Consider the following 22,458-nt stretch of genomic DNA (forward strand, 5'->3'; position numbering starts at 1 on the left):
GGTTCCCAGAACTTTGGAATCGCAGATTTAGTCACTTTTTAAAAGCATACTTACTAAAAGCAACTTTGTTTAATGTTTTAAAAGGTATTTTGCAACAAGAAAGACATAGGAAATAACTAATAAGAATGTTTTTATAAATAATTATTTGCACAATAGAAAGGTTTGGCTGGTAGAAAAAGATAAGTCTGAAGCGATTTTCGCACATGCACTGAGTTCTGAAATGTTCTTGCAATGTTCCAGAGCATTTGCATCTGCAATGTGTGAAATCTGAATAATTAATTTTAATAGTGTGGTATATATTGATATTGTGGTTCAGAACAAGCCTTCTGAATGCTGTCTCATTTGAAGAACATTCACAATATGCATGATGAAATATTCAACTGCAGCACATACTGGAAAATGGATAATAGTTCAGCAGATGTTAATGTGTATGATGAGTGTAGATTAAGGGCTCATGAGAGGTCTTTCAGGATTTCATCTATAAAAAAAACCAGTGGGACGAATGGTGGCAGCTGAGGCTTTGTCTGTGTGCAGTGTAAAGGCCAAACAAGACCGTTAATCAGCTCTCAGGGTCATATCAATGAGTGCAGTAGGTGTAATACATCAAACTGAGCAACTGTTTTTATGGGTGCTTGTTTCTTATGGGTGCTTGTTTCTTATGGAGATCAAAATTTCATCACCAAACACAAAAAAAAAAAATACAGATGTTTTATTTGTGACAACTTGTGACATAAGTGTATATTAATTACTTTGCAAAGGTTTGGGCACTACAAAAAAATGAGGATGCTTTCAGAAATAACATGGATGTTTTTTATTTGTCAGTTAATAACACACAAAGGGCAGTAAATATAGGAAAAAAAGCTCAAATTTTCATGTTCGTATTTTTAAGCTTTTTCACTTAATTAGGCTGTTAAAACACCTTGGAGATGTAGGTGTATCCTTTGGGGCAATGCATCTGATACAAATAATGTCACGGAAAGGACTGTTCATCAAAAGTTTCTTAAATGTGTTTTTCACACCGAGGGGCACCGAACATTTACTTAATTAATTTACGTGACATTAGAAATGTCAAATTATTGTGTTAAACTAAAACCAGACTTTTTAAAATACTTATAAAATGATAGTCTGATTGAAATCATATAAAATCAAAATTTTCAAAGTTTGACCAACACCCAGATAACCGCTCCATGTGAATGTTCAATGGCCCTTAGACCTGCCTACTCATTTAGTGCATGTTCCACAGATCCCATCTTGGTCTTTGTCCAAGATGTAACAGAAGAAGCAACAACAGAAAATATCCACAACGTTTAGTGTGCATTTAATTTACAAGTATGTCTGATAATCTTCAAACTTTGTCCACAACCATCCCCGCCCTCATCCAATTCCACTGTTTAGGTTTAGATGGTAGGGTTAGGTGTTGTACGACTTCTAAAGTAACATGATAAACAACTTGAATGTGGCTAAAGACGGTCCAATTTCACCTTCTCAAAGATAGCAGCGAGAGGCTGCTTCTCATTTGTTTAAAAAAAAAAAAAGCATACAGCACATCCAAAACATACAGAGCTGTAAAGCTGTCCAACTTACAGCCCAATGTGGTACTAATTTTCTGCCAGCGATATTGTTTCAATCATTTAGATCCATGACTTAATGTGTCAACCGGAAAATGCCCAATACTATCAAACATTAGTACTGGGCGTATTGCCACTTACAGAAGTGGAGTCAGACGCGCTTATATACTGGCACAAGGACTGTCGAGGACAAGTCTAATTAAATGGCCGTGTCAAGCTATAACATTAGCTTGACTTAACAGAGCATTTAAACATACTGATAAAAAGATTCACCTGTCCTGCAGGCTGTCTATTTGACACCTTGCCAAGTTGGCAATTGAGTAATTTCTTTCATGCATTGATATACTTTTACCTAAATATCAAAGCTTAAAATTCTCACTGTGCTGAAAGCCAGTTTTAATAATGATTCAGCACACACATATACACGTTGTAGAGTGAACTTATGAACTTGACTCTTTGTTTGTGTGTATGTGTGCCTATTTGTGTGAAAGGCTTGGTCTGATGGCATTATCAGAACTGGTAATCTGCTCTGTAATTGCCAGCTGCTGACACGGCAGAGAGGCTGATACGGCTGCAGAATAAACAAGGCTGTTAACAAGTAGAGGGAGCCAGTCTCAACTTGATCCACACAGCTCTGCGTGACGAAGCAAGAGGGGAGAGAGAGAGATGGAGAGACGGGGAATGCATAAAGATGCATCAAAACAGTGTTAAAATATGAAGACAGAATGGAGGGAGGCAAGGAAGACGTGGTCCTACTGTGATGTTTGCCCCCTTTTTTGTTTATTTATTTTACTCCTAAACATAACAGGACTATGTTTTCTTAGTTTGTGGAACAGAATTAAGTTGGTCTCTGTAAGCATTGAGAAACGGTATGCCAGAAATCCAATCGAACTGAGAAAACATAATTTATTTCCACATGCAAATATGCCTTACATCAGAAAAAAAACACACAATACAGAGTGAACTATGGTAGGTCAGGAGGACAGCAAAGGCAAAAAGTGCAATGGCAGCTTATTTAAAGGGTGACCCACCCAATAGCAATTTGTGAGTGTCAATAGGCCATATGCACACAACAGTGGCAACATTCTTCCTGCAAAATGTTAGCCAGGTCAGTTCCACTCTGTGGATATTGTGGTTGTGTTTGTCAAGCCAACCATTGCTGTGTGCCTTTGTGCCCACACTCCAGAAAGTACAAAAATGCAGTCAGTTTTCAGACATTTCACATGCAGAAACTGCAGCCTGTTACAGTACATTAACTATCCTGCTCTGAACATGCATGCTAACTTTTTTTTTTTTTTTTTTTCGGTTGCTATGCGCCGACCTTATCGGCAGCAAGTCTGTGTAGCTCTCAATTTTTCTCATCGTTTATATGATTATTTGTCATTTTTCATTTTTTGTTTCTATCTAAACATTTTTAATTAGTTTTTATTGATCTGCTTTTTTGTTTTAATTAATTTTTTTGACAATGTGCACTACTACTAAAGCAGTGTACACAAGAGAAGAACTGTTGGCACCGTCAAGGATTGGACGCGGAATTAAACATCCAATTGCGACCGAGCTTAAAAAGCTGTACCGTGGATGCAGAAAACGATGCAGAAACTAAAGGCAAAGAGGCACAACAGGAGGTGGAGGTACAAACCTTTTCTGCCCTCGGTGATTATGGGAAACGCTAACTCGCTACCAAACAAGTGTGATGAGTTAGTGGCGCTTGTGCGGAACCAACGGCTGTATAAAGAAAGCAGTTTGATCTGTCTGTCTGAGTCCTGGCTGAACAACAACACACCAGACTCATGTGTGGACATACCCGGCTTCACAGCCGTACGAGCGGATCGAGACCTGAGTACGAGCGGCGGTAAGCGGAAAGGCGGGGGTGTTATACTGTTCTTTAATCAGAGATGGGTAAACCCCTGCAATGTGACCGTTAAGGAGAGGGTTTGTTGTCCAGACATCGAACTGCTGTCAGTTGGTTTCCGTGCATTCTATGCGCCCAGAGAGTTCCCATACACAGTCGTCATCGTTGTTTACATTCCACCGAGGGCGGCACCTGTAACGGCGTGTGACGTCATCCATGACGCCGTTGCTAGGATACAGACCCAGCATCCTGAGGCATTCATTGCAATCACAGGGGATTTCAACCACATCTCTCTATCCTCCTGCCTGACTGGCTTTGTACAGTATGTGGACTGTCCAACACGTGGAGAAAAGACATTAGATCTGTTCTATGCTAACGTGAAGGAGGCTTACAGGACAGTGTCTCTTCCACCACTGGGTAGATCTGATCACAGCATGGTCTATCTACAACCCACATACAGACCGTGTGTACAAAGACTTCCTGTTACTACCAGATCTTTCAGGAAGTGGTCACCAGAGGCGAGTGATGCATTGAGAGACTGCTTTGATGTCACAGACTGGGCTGTACTGCTGGAGGAAGATGAAATGGACATTGACATGGACAAGAGGGTCAGCACCATCACAGACTACATTAACTTCTGTAGGGACACTGTGATTCCAGTCAGGACTGTAAGGTGCTATCCAAATAACAAACCATGGATCACCAGTGACATCAAAGACCTCCTGAACCAGAAAAAGAGGGCGTTCCAGAATGGGGACAGAGAAAGGCGGAGGAGTGTACAACAGGAGCTTAAAAAGACATTACGTCGAGCTAAGGTGGAGTACAACAAAAAGATGGAGAGACAGCTGGAGAACAATAACACCAAGGAGGTGTGGAGGGGCATGAGGACCATCACTGGATACATACTGAAGAACTCTCAGTCTGTAGAAGATGATGTGGACAGAGCCAATACTTTCAACCATTATTACAACAGGTTTGACAGTGTGGCTTTTCCCACCTCTGCAGCAACTCCCACCACTAGCCCTCCTCTGTCCAGCTGCACCCCCACACCCATCTCTATGGTTGATAGCAACATCACTCCTGTCGCCATCCCTCCGCTACAACCTCTGTGTGTAACTATAGAGGAGGTTGGAGCTGAGCTCAGGAGACTTAAGCCAGGGAGGGCTTCAGGCCCAGATGGAGTCTTTCCAAGGCTTCTGAGGGACTGTGCTGGTCAACTAGCAGTCCCTCTTCAGAGGCTCTTCAATATGAGCATTCAGATGGAAAAAGTCCCAGTACTGTGGAAAACTTCTTGTCTCATACCGGTGCCCAAATTAGGGCAACCAGTGGAGCTGAATGACTACAGACCGGTGGCTCTGACATCTCATATCATGAAGACCTTGGAGAGACTTCTTGTTCGTCGCATGAGATTGCAGGTTGCTGAGGCTCTTGATCCCCTCCAGTTTGCCTACCAGAAACACATAGGAGTGGAAGACGCGATTCTGTACATGTTGCATCGGGCATATGCTTATCTGGATGTGCCTGGTTCATATGTGAGAGAGTCATGTTCTTTGACTTCTCCAGTGCCTTCAACACAATACGGCCTCCCATACTAAAAGACAAGCTGCTTGGTATGGGTGTGGCCCCCTCCCTGACATCATGGATTATAGACTATTTGTCTGCCAGACCACAGTATGTCAGGATGGGGAAATGTGTTTCTGGAACACTGGAATGCAGTACTGGTGCTCCACAGGGTACTGTTTTGGCTCCTTTTCTTTTCACCCTGTACACATCAGACTTCATGTACAACTCAGAGTCCTGCCACATTCAGAAGTATTCTGATGATACGGCTGTTGTGGCATGTGTGCGCGGTGGACAGGAGAAGGAGTACAGGGATCTTGTGGAGGCCTTAACTGATTGGAGCAAAAAGAACTGTTTGCTCCTGAACACCACCAAAACCAAAGAGCTGGTGGTGGACTCAGGAGATCTAAAACCCCATACCAGTCAGTCTGCATTGATGGAGGGGAGATAGAGACTGTTCAGACCTGCAAATACCTGGGGGTGGTGCTCGATAATAAACTGGAGTGGTCTGCCAACATAGACGCAGTGTACAGGAGGGGCCAGAGCCGTCTCTTTTTCCTGAGACGGCTCAGGTCCTTCAATGTCTGCAGTGATATGATGTGTATGTTTTATCACACTATCATTGAGAGTGCACTGTTCTATGCTGCTGTTTGCTGGGGGAGTTGCAGTACAGACAGAAACTGTAGGCGCCTGGACAAACTGGTGAAAAAGGCTGGTTCTGTTGTAGGCAGAAGGCTGGACCCTCTCGGTGCTGTGGTGGAGAAACGGATGAGGAGTAAGTTAGATTCTGTGATGGAGAATAATAAACATCCTCTCCACAGCATCCTGACAGGACAGAGGAGCAGCTGCAGTGAGAGGCTCATCTCTCTGCGCTGCAGGACTGAGAGGTTCAGAAGGTCCTTTGTTCCCACAGCCATAAGGCTTCATAACAGTAACTGCTGAGTTCTTCTCAAATTGATTGATTGATTTTTATTTATTTGTTTATTTTGCCATTTAGTCATTTATTATTATTTAGTTAGTAGTAGAATTATTATTGTTGTTTTATTGTTGTTAATTCAATCATTGTAAATATTTAAAAAAATGTTGAGCTACTTGACGAATTTGAATTTCCCCCATTGGGGGATAAATAAAGTATTTTTCTATTCTATTCTATTCTATTCTAACTTTACATTATGCCCAGACTGTGAGGCTTTTGGCTTTTCTTCACTGATTTGTGGCATGCTGCCCCGATAGTTATATTCTCTGTCACTGAATCCTCATTTGAAACCGAGATTAAGCAGGATTTTAGGACATTTAGGACAGCCACATTCTGCGGTTGTATTGTGCCAACATCAGCTAACGAACGAATGTCTAACATTAATTTGTTTTCCATATCTGCTGGAGCCTATCCCTGCTGCCAGTGGGCAGGCGGCAGAGTGTACGCTGGACAGGTGGCCAGTCCATCATACTCATAGCTAACGCATAACATTAAGTGCTTCATTTCATAATTGTGGATGTAGCTTGAAACACACAGTCTGAAGTCATTCTCCTTTTTCATCATCAAAAACACCATAGTCATCTACAGACATCAAGTATCACCAGAAGCGAAAGAGCTGACTGACCCAAAATATAGAAACGAGTGTGCATACACTGAAGGCTAATGGAGTTTTCTTGCAAACAAACTTGTGTCTCTCACCACGATGCTTTGTTTATCTTTGAGTTCTTTGAGCATATCCATTAATCATAAAACCTTTGCAGAGTCTGGTAGATCATTGCAGTTGGTGTATGGAATGGTTGGAAAACAAATGCGAAACACAAGCATACAGTATGTCATCATATTCTTCACAACAATAAAAACAGGGGCCTGTTTCCACCTCTGATCGTACAAGATGGTGCAAATGTTTATAGGAAAGGCTCATTTGGCCCTTTCAACCTTTCTGCCTCAATTTTGGTTGTGGCAGCTTCAAACATGAAGTCAATTTAGCATTGTTGAGGGTAATATTTGAGAAAGCAGCTTTCTGGTGTTCAGTGTCTTGCTTCTAATACGTTGCTGGTTTTCTAAAAGTGGTGCTTTTTTATGTTTAACCAGCAGTTTCTTGGGCATCTCAGATTGGAGTTGGAGTTCATGCTGTTGTATATAAAGCTGCAGACTGCCTTAAAATGGAAAACATTCCTTTTTTGGAAAACAGCCTGTTGTGTTGGAACCTCCACATATCAGCCAACAGAAACTCAAACTGGTTGTTTCGACAGACTGAACAGGAATGGCAGAAACTTTAAAGTATCTCTTCATCACTTTATTCCAGTTCTTGTGAATTTATTGAAATCTGCTTATGTTCCCTTAATGTCTGCTTCAGAGTTTGTGTTTTCAAAAGCAAAGAACCAGATATACAAGCATTGATCTTTAGACACAATTCAAGTAAAGATTGCAAATGGCTAACATTGGCTAAATGGACCAGAACCTGAGGCATAGAATAACAATTTGGATACGTGAGAAGGACAATCTGTGAGATTGAAAAAGTGAGAGAAAGTGAGGTACAGGGAGAAGGAGTTAAAGAAATAAGGGAAAAAAGGGGATAAATCCAGATAAATAAAAGGAAAAAGTCCCTAAATAGATAACCACGAGAGAATGGAGCAGAAAGAGAAAGAAGAATCATATTCTTCTCAATTTTAGAAACTGTCCCAAGTGAAATGCAGCATATGGGTCGATTAGGAGCATGTCTGGTGTTTCCCCAAGCAGGCTGTCTTGGGTTTGCAGGCTCGCCCAACAAGCCGTTTTTGAGATGTAGATTGAATCAAATATGGAACCTAACAACTGAATGACTGTTCTTAGTAGCCTACATTCTCTTTTCAATTTCTTTTTAAAGTGATACTCAAGGTTCTTGGAAATACACTTGATTAGTAATGTTGTGCCAAGGGTGGTATTTTCTGTCAGTCATTAATGTCGAAATACAGCAAGCAATCAGCTTCACTATCATAAAGACAAAAACTGAGTAAAGAACCATAAAGCTGGGCTTCCTGCAAAAGTACCAGAATCTACCTACCAGCACTAGAAATTTACTACGTAACATATCTGAGATTATGAGATCCTTAACCGAAAATAAAAATGTTCGGAGGGATCAAACTTTCACTCCTTAATGAAGATCTGCCAACTGTTCCTACTTATTTTTTGCCTTTTTTTTTCTTTAGAGAAAACCCACTAGACTCACCTCCCTTTTGCACAGCATACAACTAGAAAAAAATGGCAATGTTGTGACTGGTAAAGTCTGCCAATTTTTCTTGGCAATCATTGTATTTGTTTACTGCAATCACCGTAATATCTCAACGTGAATGTGTTAAAGATCTATTGATGTCTAAATGTTTCATGTTGCAGCTTTAATTAGCTCAGCGAGATTAAAAACATGACTTTTCAGCTGTGAAAGACTTCCATCAAGACGCTCAAGTGAAATCACTCAGCATTCAGTTGAATTATCAGTTCATTCAGTCTTGCTGTGCTGCTTCAGAAGATGAAGTATGGCACGTACTCAGCATTCTGACTCCCCTATGATTCCACACCGTCAGTAACATAGATACAACATAACAAGATGATAGACGCAATGCACAGCCTGCATATTGAAAGATAATAAAGGCAGATGAAACATCCGTCTTTGTCATGCCCTTTCTCTCACAGGCCAGCATTGTGTGTGAGGGATGTGTGAGCCTGTTTATGTGTATGTATTTGGTGCAAGTTGAGTAGCAGTGCTAACCGGAGAAGGTGGGATCTTGAACACTTATTACTTGATGCATCCATCTGAGTTGCAAGGAACACTCCGATAGTCTGGTTAAATTCTTGTGCAGCGGGTTTTCACTTGCTGTTACATGTAGCAAGTGCTTTGTCATATTTAGTGGATCCAAAACTGGCCCAGTTGTATTTACATATTGTCACATATCTGCTGTTGCTTGACAAGAAGGAGTAAGCACCAGTACAACATTAGTGGCATATATCTCATGCATGAACCTAACTAACCTAATCAATGAAGGTAGCCAATAGAGGGAGTACAGCCAATAAAGAGAGGTCATGTCTTTTCCTTCATTGGAAAATAGAAATTGACTTGCAGCACAGTGGTGAATGTGATGCACATAATAAGAGGAGGTTTACACGTCGGTATACTCCATGAAGACTGAAAAATAAGACACTACATTCCGTATATACCTGCATATATCCTAAGGTTCACAATACTCTCCAAGGATAATATGAGTCTTAAGAGTGCTATCCTTTTAACTAAACAGTTAAATGTGTGTTAGCTTGCTCCTTCGACTCATAACTTCCATTTTGAGTCAGCCAGTGCCTGTTTGCATAGAGGGAAGTCGTACAATCCAGTGACTGCATTCCTATAGCCGGGAGTTACATTGCACAACAGTCCACTGTAACTCAGCTCTGCTTTTTCACCTTCACACCTCGTTGGAGCTCAACTCTCTCATTCCACATCACAGCTTGAAACTCAGTCTAAAGACGTGTTGCTTTCCTTTTTTTCCCTTTAATCGGCCATTGCATCACACAAAAGTTCCCCAATGTTAGTGTAGGGTACCTTCGTTTATTATATGTCATGACCTTACGTAGCCTAATTAACCTAATGCTACAAACAAACAGCTGAGCTGTAATGCATTGACTCAGTGTAAAGTTATTACAAACCAAGTAGTCGTGACTGATTAAGTCCAGCAGCTTTGATTAATCTTTTTTTAGTTTGAGTCTAAAAAAATTGTTTCTTCCATATTCTTCTCTTGCCATGTTCCATTTGTGCAGTTTTACTTACTGTTTTGAGAGCACAGATTGGAGTGTGTTTGAACACCAGGACTTAGAGGAGTACACCTCATCTGTGCTCTCCTACATCAACTTCTGTGTGGATAGCGTCACTGTTGACAAACGTCTCCGGGTATATTCCAACCAGAAACCCTGGATGACGAAAGAGGTCAAGGCACTGCTGAGGCAACGCGATGATGCCCTCAGGTCGGGAGATGGAGTGCAGTACAGCGCAGCCAGAGCCAACCTGAAGAGAGGCATCAGAGACGCCAAGACAGCCTACAGGAGGAAGGTGGAGGATCACTTCACCGAGAACAACACGCGGCAGGTGTGGCAGGGACTCCAGCACCTCACCCACTTCAAGTCTAGCAGCACCACGACAACAGAGGGCGACGCTAGGCTAGCGGAGGAGCTAAACCACTTCTTCGCACGTTTCGAGGTGGAAGGACATGAAGCAGCCATAGCTCGTCCACTGAACTGCAACAGCTCCAGCCTCATGGTGCAAGAACATGAGGTGAGGTGCACACTGAGGGCAGTGAATCCAAGGAAGGCCGCTGGACCTGATGGAGTGACCGGGAGGGTCCTCAAAGAATGTGCAGACCAGCTGGCCGGGGTCTTCACCAGGATCTTCAATGAGTCACTGTCCCAGTCCTTCATTCCACCATGCCTGAAGTCGGCCACAATCGTCCCGGTGCCTAAGAAGACCACCATCAACAGTCTTAACGACTACAGACCAGTTGCTCTGACACCTGTGGTCATGAAGTGCTTCGAGAAACTGGTCCGACGCCACATCACATCCTGCCTCCCACCCACCTTTGACCCACTTCAGTTTGCATACAGAGCGAACAGATCGACAGAGGATGCTATCTGCACAGTGCTCCACTCCACCATCTCTCATCTGGAACAACAGGGACGCTATGCCAGACTGCTCTTTGTTGACTTTAGCTCTGCCTTTAACACCATACTCCCGGACAGACTGGCAGAAAAACTGCTGGACATCGGACTCCCAGCCACCACCTGCTGCTGGATTACAGACTTCCTCTCCAACCGGGTACAGAGAGTCAGAGTTGGGCCCCATCTCTCAACAGCCCTCAGCCTCAACATCGGCTCCCCACAGGGCTGTGTGCTGAGCCCTCTGCTCTTTACTCTGTACACCCATGACTGTGTCAGCACCCACCCAGACAACATCATTGCCAAATTTGCAGACGACACCACCTTAGTGGGACTAATCTCGGGTGGGGACGAGACTGCCTACAGGGAGGGGGTCCAGAGGCTGGTGGGATGGTGTGCTGACAACAACCTGGTCCTCAACACCTCAAAAACAAAGGAGATGATTGTGGACTACAGAAGGAGGAAGACTGACCTGCAGCCCATCCACATACACGGGGAGTCTGTGGAGAGGGTGCACAGCTTCAAGTTCCTGGGTGTGCACATGGACACAGACCTCAGATGGAGCTCCAACACCTCGGCGGTTGTGAAGAAAGCCCAACAGCGGCTCCACTTCCTGAGGATCCTCAAGAGGACCAACTTAAAGAGGGAGCTGCTGACTGTCTTCTACCGCTGCTCCATCGAGAGTGTGCTGACCTACTGTCTATGTGTGTGGTTTTCCAGCTGCACCATGGCACAAAGGAAGACACTGCAGAGGGTCATTAACACGGCCCAGAAAATCATCGGCCACCCCCTTCCCTCCCTACAGGACCTCCACAGCACCCGTTGCCTGAGAAAGGCACGCAGCATCCTGAAAGACAGGTCCCACCCAGGCCATCGGGTGTTCCAGCTACTGCCCTCTGGCAGACGTTTCAGGATGCTCAAAACACGCACTAACAGACTCAGAGATGGCTTCTACAACAGGGCCATAGCTCTGTTAAATGAAAACACATGACACAATCTTCCACAACATCTCTCATGTGCAATAACAGTTGGAATAAGCTCTGGAAATACATGTGCAATATACGGAAAGTGCAATATTCTCTCTCTCATACTGACGCATATGTATCTGTTTACGGTCACTTTTGTGTAAATTAGTATAGTGTCCTTTTTTGTGTGTTTGTCTATTTGATAAGTTACATGTCTTGTTTATTTATTATTTATTTCTTGGCACTGAGGTGAGAGTTTGTAACTTAATTTCGTTGTCTGATGTATATTTTTTATACTACTTGTGCAATGACAATAAAAACTGAACTGAACTGAACTAAAAAAATTGTTTCTTCCATATTCTTCTCTTGCCATGTTCCATTTGTGCAGTTTTACGTTTCCCTATCCATCCATCCATCTGTCCGTCCATCTATTTATCCATCTTCCTGCTCATAACTCATTCTTCTTTCTCCCCATTTTTCTCATTCTGTACTTGTTCCATCCATCAGACAACTCCTGCATCACTTAGCCTGCTGGTTGATTTAATTCATTTACGCATCCTTCCAATCCCCACAAGCATCCATCTGCCACCCCGCCCGTCAGTCATCCCACTATTCCCTTCTTTTCTTCCATGTTCCCTGTATATTCCCAAGGCTTTAATTGTGATTTAAATTGTTGAATCATCTCACTCGTTAACAGCAGCTTAGGTGGTTGGATGTTGAATTGTGCTTGAGTGATCTTTGCCAGCACATTGCATTGCTCATAGCTGTGGACCTGTATGTCTATGAATACTGTAAGAAGCATCATAAAACACTTTGTCATGCCAAGGTATAGCTCTGTTTAAGTTCAGTCCATTTACCATTACTGCATAATTCATATTTCTTACTGGACCTCTTCTATCTTACTAGCCCACCATCCTTCAAGTTTTTCCCTCATTCCTCCACCAGTCCCTACATTTTCATATTTTTTCATCCATGTTGTTATTCTTCTGTTTCTCCATAAATGTATAGCTCCTCTCTCTCCATTTCTATAGTCCTCAACCCTTCTTTAATGTTCCTCTCGCAGTATGCAACAATTTTGTTCCCTCTATAACATCCTTTTCCTCTTTTTTAACTTCCATTCCATCAGTTCAACCCTTTATCCCTGCATGTATCCATTTATCAATTTATCCATTTCTTCTGCATCCATCAGATTCGGCATCTGTGTGAACTCCCCATGCTCTCGTCTCCTCATCCATCCGCCCACACCATTGGTCATCCATCCACTCCACCAGATCCCATTCTTTTATACCTCTTCTATATTTAATCTTTGCTCCCTCAGTTTGCAGCCCTTTGCCCTCTTTTCCTACTTTCTTTATTCTCCCAAATCCCCTCCCCTCCCCTCCCCTCCATCAGTTCTTGTTTTAATGCTTCTATCTTTCAATAATTCTATTCAGCCATCTGCCTGTTCAAAGCAATGAGATTCTCCCTACCTCTCTCCCTCATCCATACAGCCATACTTCCCTTTACCCACCCTCATGTGCTGCTCCCAGCACAGGTCGAGATCCACCTACGGCTTTGGCAACCAGAATAGCCCTGATAAGCCAAATGATGATTCTGCCTTAATGAGCTGTGCGCAGAGAAGGTATCTATTAGTGTTGTATTGATGCCGTGACTCGGGGCCCAGATGTGTGTAACTCCCTTTTCGTAGCGAGCCATATCTGATGAGGCTGAAAACGCAGAAGAACATATTAATGGGGACAACAGTTAAACACACACACAATGCCCCTACCCTTTTCCATACATTCACTCCTCCACCCCGCCAATTAAAGAAGAACAGATTTATGTCCTCAGGCTGTGCATTTTTGAGGTCTTCCTAATAAATGCATTCCTCCATGAAGCACTTCTTTTGGTGCAAAGTTTCATTTTTGAGTCGGCACATCCTTTAAACTAAAAGACAGAGAAATTGTTTTCTGGTCTGGCAACAAGCTGGAGGGAAAGATATGAGGCTTTCAGTGTCAAGAACTTGTTTTCCAATCTGGCACAGATTATCTTCAGACCAAGCCTCTCAAAAGTGATCCGATCAATATTGGATTTACGAAGGCATTCATCAGTAAAAGCCTATCATTATCAGCGGAGAAGCTTCCAAACATGAATTAAGGTCATATATGTCCGTAATATTTGGATCTTTCAAAACTAAGGGTGAAGTCGAATAGTCCAAATTATGACAGCCGACTGTCTTTTCCAAAGTTGTTTATCTTGACTTAGCTGGAAAACGTCATGAGGTGAAGGAATGATGGTCGGAGAAATTCAGAAAGACTCAAGATTCATAAAGATGACTGGGGTGCAGCAAGAATCTGACCACACTCACATTAATCTTAGATGTGGATCTGCATCACTGAAATTACAAGTGTTCAATGGATATTCTCCCAATAGTGCTTCAGTTACTTGATCTAACCCATTCTTATAATGTTGTTACACAAAGGCTGTATCATATCCGTTAAAAAAAGCTGTTGTATAAAATATTACTTTATTATGAAGGGTTTTTTTAAGAACAGAGGGGACAAAAGGCACAAAAGTGCTCCTACGATGGCTGCTACTTTGACACTACTTTGATCACAGGACTGAAATACATCTACCTCCCATGTATGCTTAATTGATGCAACTGCCATATTGTGCAAGACATGATTCTTTACCTATACCACTCAGTAGAATGAAGCACGTTTAAATTTTAAACTGACAGCATTGTGTTCGCTCCATTGGCTGGTACAGGGCAGCCATGTTTCCTAATGCATGTATTATGTCTCTGGAGCCATGGGGTCGAGCTGCAATTTGAAGCATCTTAACTTGTTGAATTTTTAATCGGTTTTCAAGTCATTTTGTCTGTCTAACCAGGAAATATCATTTTTAGCCAATCATTGTTTCAGCATTTTTCTCAAATATTTAAATATACTCCTTTTCTCTTTAATATTAATGTAATTCAAATATGATGTTTACATGGTACATTTGGATCCAGTGGTCAAACAACAACAGCAGTTTTTAGACATGATTTTTGTCTGTGACAAAGATGTTGACAATTGTCATTGAATGAGTATTAAAACTATCATTGACATACAAATGCATGATGGATATGACCGATAGGTAAAACCCCAGTTTGCTTGTTTCTATGACTTATAATGACTCGTGTAGATGCCTTTTACATGTTCTTGTGCGGTTTGGTTGATAGACATTCGCCAGCATTCACTAAATGACTTACTGACTGGGATATGGACACTCAGCCTCACCACAGCTGGCTTTGAAACCACACTTGGCTTCAGATCTGCACAACTCGGCTACAGCTAATGATAATGAAGCAAGTCACCCACAACAATAAATGTACTTGGCTAGTAATGGTGATTAACTGTATCTGATTTAGGAAGGTAATAATCTGCCTCTGAAAACAAACAGGTTAATTAGTATTATGTCTCCGTGAAAGAGGTTTAATTTTAGGTAAGGTGCTGGTCCAACCATGGAAGATTAAAAAAAAGGTTTTCCTTTGTCCTGTCAATCCTTTGATTGCTTTCGGTATGTGACAAATTTGTCTTTGTTTTTTGAATGCAACGGGTGGTGATGAGGAAGATGTCAAAAGGAAAAGATGTCAGTGTGAATCTCTTGAGGCTGAAAGGCATGGAAAGGCTTTCTTCTCCCTCTGCTTCCACACTCTCTTTAATGGAATTATCCTCCACACTGGATGACTTTTTAAATATCTTTCTTTCTTTGTCATTTATTTTCGTGACGGTAAGCACTTTGCCCTGGGCTTGTGAGCATGTTGTGCAGTGTCTGAAGTGACATTATGCAGATTAACAAACAGGCAGAGCCAAATCTAAATGTTAAGAGTTGTCAACATTCACACATTTTATTTTCCAGAGTATCAGATTTGACAAGGAAAGTTTGAGGAAATGCACTGAAATCCACTCCCTTGTTGGGTAACAGTTGTACAACTGAAGTGCATTAATTATCTATTGAAATTGATTTTGTATAGCCTACATTTTTTTTAATTTGTACATTTTGCTGAACTCAAATGTCCAGCTATATAGGAAAAAAGTTTGAGATGGACAAGAAACGCTAGACTGCAAGCTTTTGCTGATTAGCGACTATTGCTAACAGTGCTGCAAGGTTTTGCGGCTCAGCACATGCTTTTATGCAAGAATAGCATGCAAACTGCCCTCTCCAATGTTACATAGCCATGTATTGAATATGTATCCAATCTAGGATCAAAAGTCGGATGTGTGTCCCAACAAGGAACAGAAGTCAGATTTCAAAATCAGAATTGACAACTGAGTTTCTATGTTCAAACAGCCATGAAAAATCCGATATAATCAATGGAACATATTTAATTTGAATCAGAAAAATGACAGTTACAAAGAAACAGACAAAGGTTTGTCACAATCTGTCTATGTTCTATAAATGAGGTTATATTTGTTTGGAGTATGTTTGTTTAGTTTAAAAGGTGTATAATAAAGTAGTAAAATGAAAAAGTGTAACCGCCCTAGTGCTACCACCTGCTGCCACCAACGTTCTCCCATTCCGAAGTTGTCCCATACAGGTCGTCCAGCTCACATTTGAGCCCACTAGGCAGTATCAGCATAATCTCTCTACATGAAAGATAGTTTTTTCCTTTTTCTATTGTCTCTTCAGTTACTGTTTTTTAGGTTTAGGCATTGATACTACTTGTTTAGTAGAGCATAGTTTAAAAGACTTTGCTAAAATAGCAACATGTTAATAAGCAGCCTTGACCCATCTGGAAGCTTTTCCTCCATCCATTTTTCTCAGTTACTTCAGTGACCACACCAGGAGAACAGCGATCTCAGAAGTCGATCAGTTTGCAATGAAAATGAAAATGACACTGAAGCAGTAATCTTGCCATTGAAATGTAACAAATGTTGTCCATACATAATGAATTTGGAGAGAGAACAAGCTCACATTAGAGCCTGCAGGTTGAAATGTACTAGTTAGCCGGAGACACGACTCCAAATTAATCCTGTTATTGCTACAACTTTAAGCTGATATCGTGTCAGTATTGGATTTTTTTTCAGATTGTTGCACCGGGCCAAAGTGGCAAAATATCAAATAAAGTCAATGTGCATCTACAGCAGCTAAAATTTTCATCAGACGTTTAACTCTGCTCTTTAAATTCATCGCTTAATAGATCCACATATTCATAAGGGTTTCAACAAGGACTGAAAAAGCCTCAGATTCAGCATTTAGGCCCTTCCTGTATGGAGCTAAATCAGTCTCAATTTGGCTTATGAGTAAATACGTTCTTATGATTGGCTGAAACAAGGAAGATACCTGATTGGTTGCAGATCATTCAGTGTAAAAAAAAGACATTTGTGGGTTGATGCAAGTCCGGGGAGTCAGACCAGAAGCCGTTTGTAAATCAAGTTATATTTGTGTGTAAATCAGAAATACATGTGTAAATCTTGTCCTGCGTATTTGTAAATCGTCCTTTGCATTTGTGAATCTTGTCCTGCGCACTTGCGAATTGTCCTGCGCATTTGTGGAAATTGAGACGGATTTAGCTTCATGTTCCTGACACTAAAACTCACACAGGCTAACAAGATTTTAGGACTGGCTGGCAGTTATTCTAGGCAGGTTGACACAGGTTTTGATGTTGTGTATTTGTAGCCAGAATCCCCTAACAGAAGCTGCCAAATAAAATCCTGTCATCCTGTCAGTAGAGCTGCTTTAATCATTACTTTACTAACTCTATTTATAAGAATCCAAATCTTTGCCAAATCTTTTTCATGTCATGAATTATTCATTAATGCGTTTGGAATTTATTCTGCTTAGTATAGATAATAAATGTGTGTAAAAAATTACACTTTTTGATATAGTTTGTTCTTTCATTTATTATTTGATTTATTTCCAAATTATCATACTGTTTGTTTCATGTCTTAAAGTATGACAGGACTTAATTTACTTGAATACAAACCTATTTATACCTCTTATTTTCATATTATTATAATTGTGTGGCAGATGTTTGGCTGTGTGATTCTGGATAAAGTTGCAGTGTTTTGGACAATACAGATATTAGTCTCACACTTCATTTTGAACTTTTTAGATAAAGGTTCTAGTATACCTTTTGCTTTTAATATCAGTTATCTGACAAAAGCTTAAAGCAATGATGTCTTTGATTGATGTTAGATTGATAGCTGGTGTGAACAATGCAAAATTTGCCTCAGTTTTGTTGCTTTTTATCAGAGTTTTTGCCCATCATGCTCTGCTGTTCTTTCCACTGCCTAAGCCTGTCAATTTATGATTGCATATGCACTGAACTCAGGATCAATTTGCAGCCACTCTCTGAGGCCCCCATGTTACTCGCACTGCTATTGACCTGCTTCTGTCTTATCTAAGTTAGCTGCAATTCCATTATTCATTGTATTTTCTGTTTTCTCCATGCATTCCTTATTCCACCCTTTCTAATTCCCTTCTCTCCTCCACAACAGCTCTGTTGTTAGCTGATGGTAAGTTGTCATTTCTCCTTTTTTTTTCGCATCTCCACTAACATCACCTCCTCAGTGTGTGGTGTGGTTTAAACTTAAACCCTAAATTATCTGAAATTGCTGATAAAGATCCTAAGTTGATAATTTATCAGCTTTAATATAAGTACACTGCATGCAAGTGGTGTTTTTCTCTTCGTCGTTCTTTTTTAAAAACAATACTTCCGGCTCTGTAGCCTTCTGACGTAGTTAATAATGGACGATGGATTCATTAATCATAAATCCATAAATTATGCTGTCCAGTCATCAGCAATGTACAAACACCTGATAACCATCAAGATAAAAAAAACCTGCAGCTCTGAAATTAGAAATTTAATTACCTGTGTGTGATTGTGTTATTATATTCCCCTTCCTTGTCAAGGAAATTGTGTCATGTAGCGGTGCAGCGCAGAACAAGGGAATGGCTATAATCAAAGTTTAAACAGGAGCAAAAGAAATCCTGTCAGGACTTGATGGTACACACTGTCTTGGGTGTGTAATTGATTTAGCTGTAAAGTGGGCATGCGTGTATGTGCGTGCAGTAGCTCAGGAGCCTGTATATTATGCATGCCTCTGCGTGTGTGTGAATGCGCGCTTGCAGACACGCCCTCCTATCAAGGGAACTTGGCTGTGATCTTTAATGGCGATGTTAATATTTAATGGTAAGCGTGTTGTCAGGAAAGAGCAGCAGACTGGGACTCGGGGCTCATATAAAAGATGACAAGGCCTCTGCACCAGGTGGCTCAGTGGGGGTGTCGCACAAAGAGCGGGATGAGAGGCCTTTAGATGCACAACCACTCCTTCTTGATAGACTTCGACAGCACAGGATTGATGTTATGGGCCTCTTTGTAGTGCGCAGCGCACTCTGGAGCTCTGTGAAGCATCTTTCCACAGTAAAGCCACACAAGGCATGCATGATAGGCAGATGGATGTACTGACTGGGGCTTCCACAAGCTCTGGCATTGTAAAAAATTAAACAAATTCCTAATGTGTTTTCACAGTAAGTGGGTGTATTTTAAGGTAAATTATTTTTGTTTTTGGAGAGCTCAATTTTAATTTTGAATCAACCGTGGATATTCTTGACCTTTACAATAATGAATCCCACTTCAAAATCCACTCAGTGCCCTGAGCTTTTTGCCATGTCACAGTCTTGATCACCTGCTCTCTTGCCATGACAAGTTCCTCTCCAAAAAGACCATCCGTCAGGACTGTTTTCACCCCTTGTAGCATGTATTTTGAGATTTTAGGAGCTGAGATTTTGGAATGTCTTCCTGGAAAATACATGCTGTTGTGAGCTATCTCACTTATACATTAAACATTCTTAAACTGACCACTTCCACAGCCTCCGTGTTGACAGAAAATGACGGCAGCACAATGTAGTCATTTGCTGCTAACCAGTTTCCGTGAATCGATCTCGTGGAGAATTTAAATCACACTTCAGGCTACATTGTAACTTGCAAAGTCAGAAATTGTGGCATGCATACCATGACAAAAAAATTCAGCATTTTGTAGGCTTTTCTGACAAAAGTCCGACACTCGTGAAATAAAAACAGAACAGAGTAATGGGAAATCATTTGCACCCATTGTTTGCCTTTGCTGAGTAAAGACTGCATGTTTGTTTAACTTCTAGGACAAATTTGGCGCACTACCAAGATGTTTTTGAAGCAGAAAAAGTGTTTAGGGAGAAGGTATGACTACTGAATGTTGTAGTTTTAAACTGATGCCTTTTAAACTCTACAAATCAAACCAGTCTCTTCATAAACCTGAACGTCACAAAAGTTACAAATGAAGGGACCTTCTGATGTTTCGTTTTGTTCTCCGACGCGTAGCAACACATGACAATTAGCTGAGCATCTATTTCTTTTGATCACTGCATTTCTCACCGTGATTTCTTTTTATTTTGCTCCCACCTTGTTCGCTCAGATGTACCAGACAGGAAGCTTACATCAGATGAGGAGGAAGCCAAGCGGATCGCAGAGATGGGAAAACCGGTGCTGGGGGAACACTCCAAGCTGGAAGTCATTATTGAGGAATCATACGAGTTCAAGGTGAGAAAGGATACTCTTCTAACAGAGCATGTCATTATAGTTTCAAGGAAGTGTTTTCTTTTCAGGTAGTCACACAGATCCGGCTGCCACCCTGCATGAAAGGATCGCAGCATATTTATAGATCCCACAGTGGGATGTTGCCCTTCTGTGGCCTCCCAACAAATACAGATTTCTAAAGTTATATAGAGATAAAGTTATATGCATCCTCTACACTAATTAACCAAAATATAGACCCACGATGTTTGTTTATGGTGGAAAGTTTATCATGTTTATCAGATGTTTCTATCGCCCACAACTGGATACCACTGCCATCATGTGGTGAAGCCCTTGTATGTCTCTTTGGGAGCCTCTGTGGATTACATCTGAAAGAGTAATGGATTGAATTGATTAATTTGACACTTATGTTGGTATCTTATTCTGCAGAGCACTGTTGACAAGCTGATCAAGAAGACGAACCTGGCTCTGGTAGTGGGAACAAACTCCTGGAGAGAGCAGTTCATGGAGGCCATTACAGTCAGTGCAGGTAATATTTCCTGCTCTCATGTCATCTAGTAAATTACATTTTAAACTTCAGTGTGACGTGCAATTTTTTGATCGTGCATGTGGTGAGACAAGAGAGGGAAGGGGTACATGTCTTCATATGGCCCCAGACAAACGGTTTTGCATGTAACTATGAAACCTAAAAACAAAATATACTCACCCACAAACTGTGGTCACCACTGGCTGCCTTTATAAACTCAGATCAGTGGAATTCTCCAAGGGAAGCAAAGCTCTTAAAGCTCTAGAATAATCTCATGTACACAACAGACATCTCATCCATCACGTCAAGCAGCAACAACATCAGGTCTTCAGCAGAGCAGCCACTGTGTAGAGAGCACCGTGAAGGCCTCAGTCTGTCACTTTGGTGCTGAAATATTTAATCCAGCATTGCTCTTTATTTTTTTATGATCCATCGTTGGCTGAAAAATGCATGCAGCTTGCCTGGTCTGACACTTTGAATCATTACAGTGTCCCTGCCTGTCCGCTGAGTTTCCTCCCGGCTATCGGGACAAAAAAGGACGCTGAGCTCCACAGTGAGCTGACTAAATCTGGGATCATCTAGGACATGGGGGTAGTTCATCTTGGTCACTTGTTTACCTAGAAACCACCGATACACCAAGCTTCTGCAACATTTAGGGCCAAAATAAACTTACCTCTAAAGCTGCATACTATGCCACAGCTTACCTAAACTCCCTACCTCCTGTTCTCTGCTCAGGGAATGTCAGCTAAAGGAAGTTCCCGTTACAAAATCCCTGTTTTTGGAACACCCTCTCGATCTGCATATGTCTGTCACTGCTGCTTTAGTTTAGCTCCAAAAGTTAATGTTAAATGTTCCACAGCTAAGGCAGCCAAACCAAAATTAGCTTAGGTCACTAAAAGGAAGTATTAGTGTCAGCAATAGGCTGTTAAATATTGGATATTTTTGTATAGAGTTTTGAACATTGTTTTGAGTTGGCTCAACCTCTTTTAAACCATCAGCCATAATAACATTAATTACTATGACAAGACGTGTAAAAAATATTCCCTTTCTGGAATTCAAGCAAGCCACAATGACTGATGGTTAATAGCTGCATTCCATTCCACAGTAGGCTACTCCCTACCCCCTGCTCCCTCCCCAGGGAATGTCCGCTAAGGAAACTTCTCTTTTCAAATTTCTTCTATTTGGAACACCCTTCAATGTCACCAATGTAAAAAGCATTCCATATCTTACGCTGGTCAGCTAATCACATGAAATATCTATCACTTTTGCTGTAGGCTACTAATTTTAGCACTGAGAGCTAACATTAACATCAGCACAACCGACGTTAGCTTAGCTTGCTAGTAGGTTAGTTTTCACATTAACAATAGGCCTAAGTTGTTTTCTTAAAGATATTTGAGAATTTTTTATAGCCTTTTGAACGTTTTTGCTTTAATCCTAGGCTTAATCTTAACTTAAGTTTTTAAATCACAACCATAATGAGAACATTGTTTACTTCAACAAAATGTGTTTAAACTGCTTGGCAAGTTCTCTATCTTTTTTCCCTTCTTTTAAGTTTGAAACTCGATTGAGCCAGCAACTGATGCCATCTCAATGAGAAGTGATAAACTGCTGCTCAGTTCTTCCCTTCACAGTTCACAGCTCCGTTTGACATTTGTGTTTCTGCTCTCTGTGGTTTAGAATCTTGTTTAACTCCACTACACTACAGAGTAATTGGAACACACTGTTATATTATCTTTCAAGTAAATCTAAAAACATTCTCACACACCATTTGCCTACTTTCAATGTTGGACATTTATTGGCT

General features: G+C 41.2%; 1 protein-coding gene across 2 annotated transcripts in view; it reads left to right on the top strand.

Moving 5' to 3' along the window:
* Positions 1-22,458, top strand: part of slc8a3 (solute carrier family 8 member 3) — a 131,951-nt gene that overhangs the window by 102,990 nt on the left and 6,503 nt on the right. Inside the window, exons 4-6 of one of the 2 annotated variants that reach the window (XM_075488095.1) lie at positions 18,057-18,074; positions 20,013-20,137; positions 20,561-20,660. In XM_075488095.1, the coding sequence (XP_075344210.1) occupies positions 18,057-18,074; positions 20,013-20,137; positions 20,561-20,660 (243 nt within the window). The remainder of the gene's footprint in view (positions 1-18,056; positions 18,075-20,012; positions 20,138-20,560; positions 20,661-22,458) is intronic. The other variant, XM_075488096.1, reaches the window with a different exon arrangement.

This window comes from Odontesthes bonariensis, chromosome 17 (genome assembly GCF_027942865.1).
Source record: "Odontesthes bonariensis isolate fOdoBon6 chromosome 17, fOdoBon6.hap1, whole genome shotgun sequence".
Taxonomy (NCBI): Eukaryota; Metazoa; Chordata; class Actinopteri; order Atheriniformes; family Atherinopsidae; genus Odontesthes; species Odontesthes bonariensis.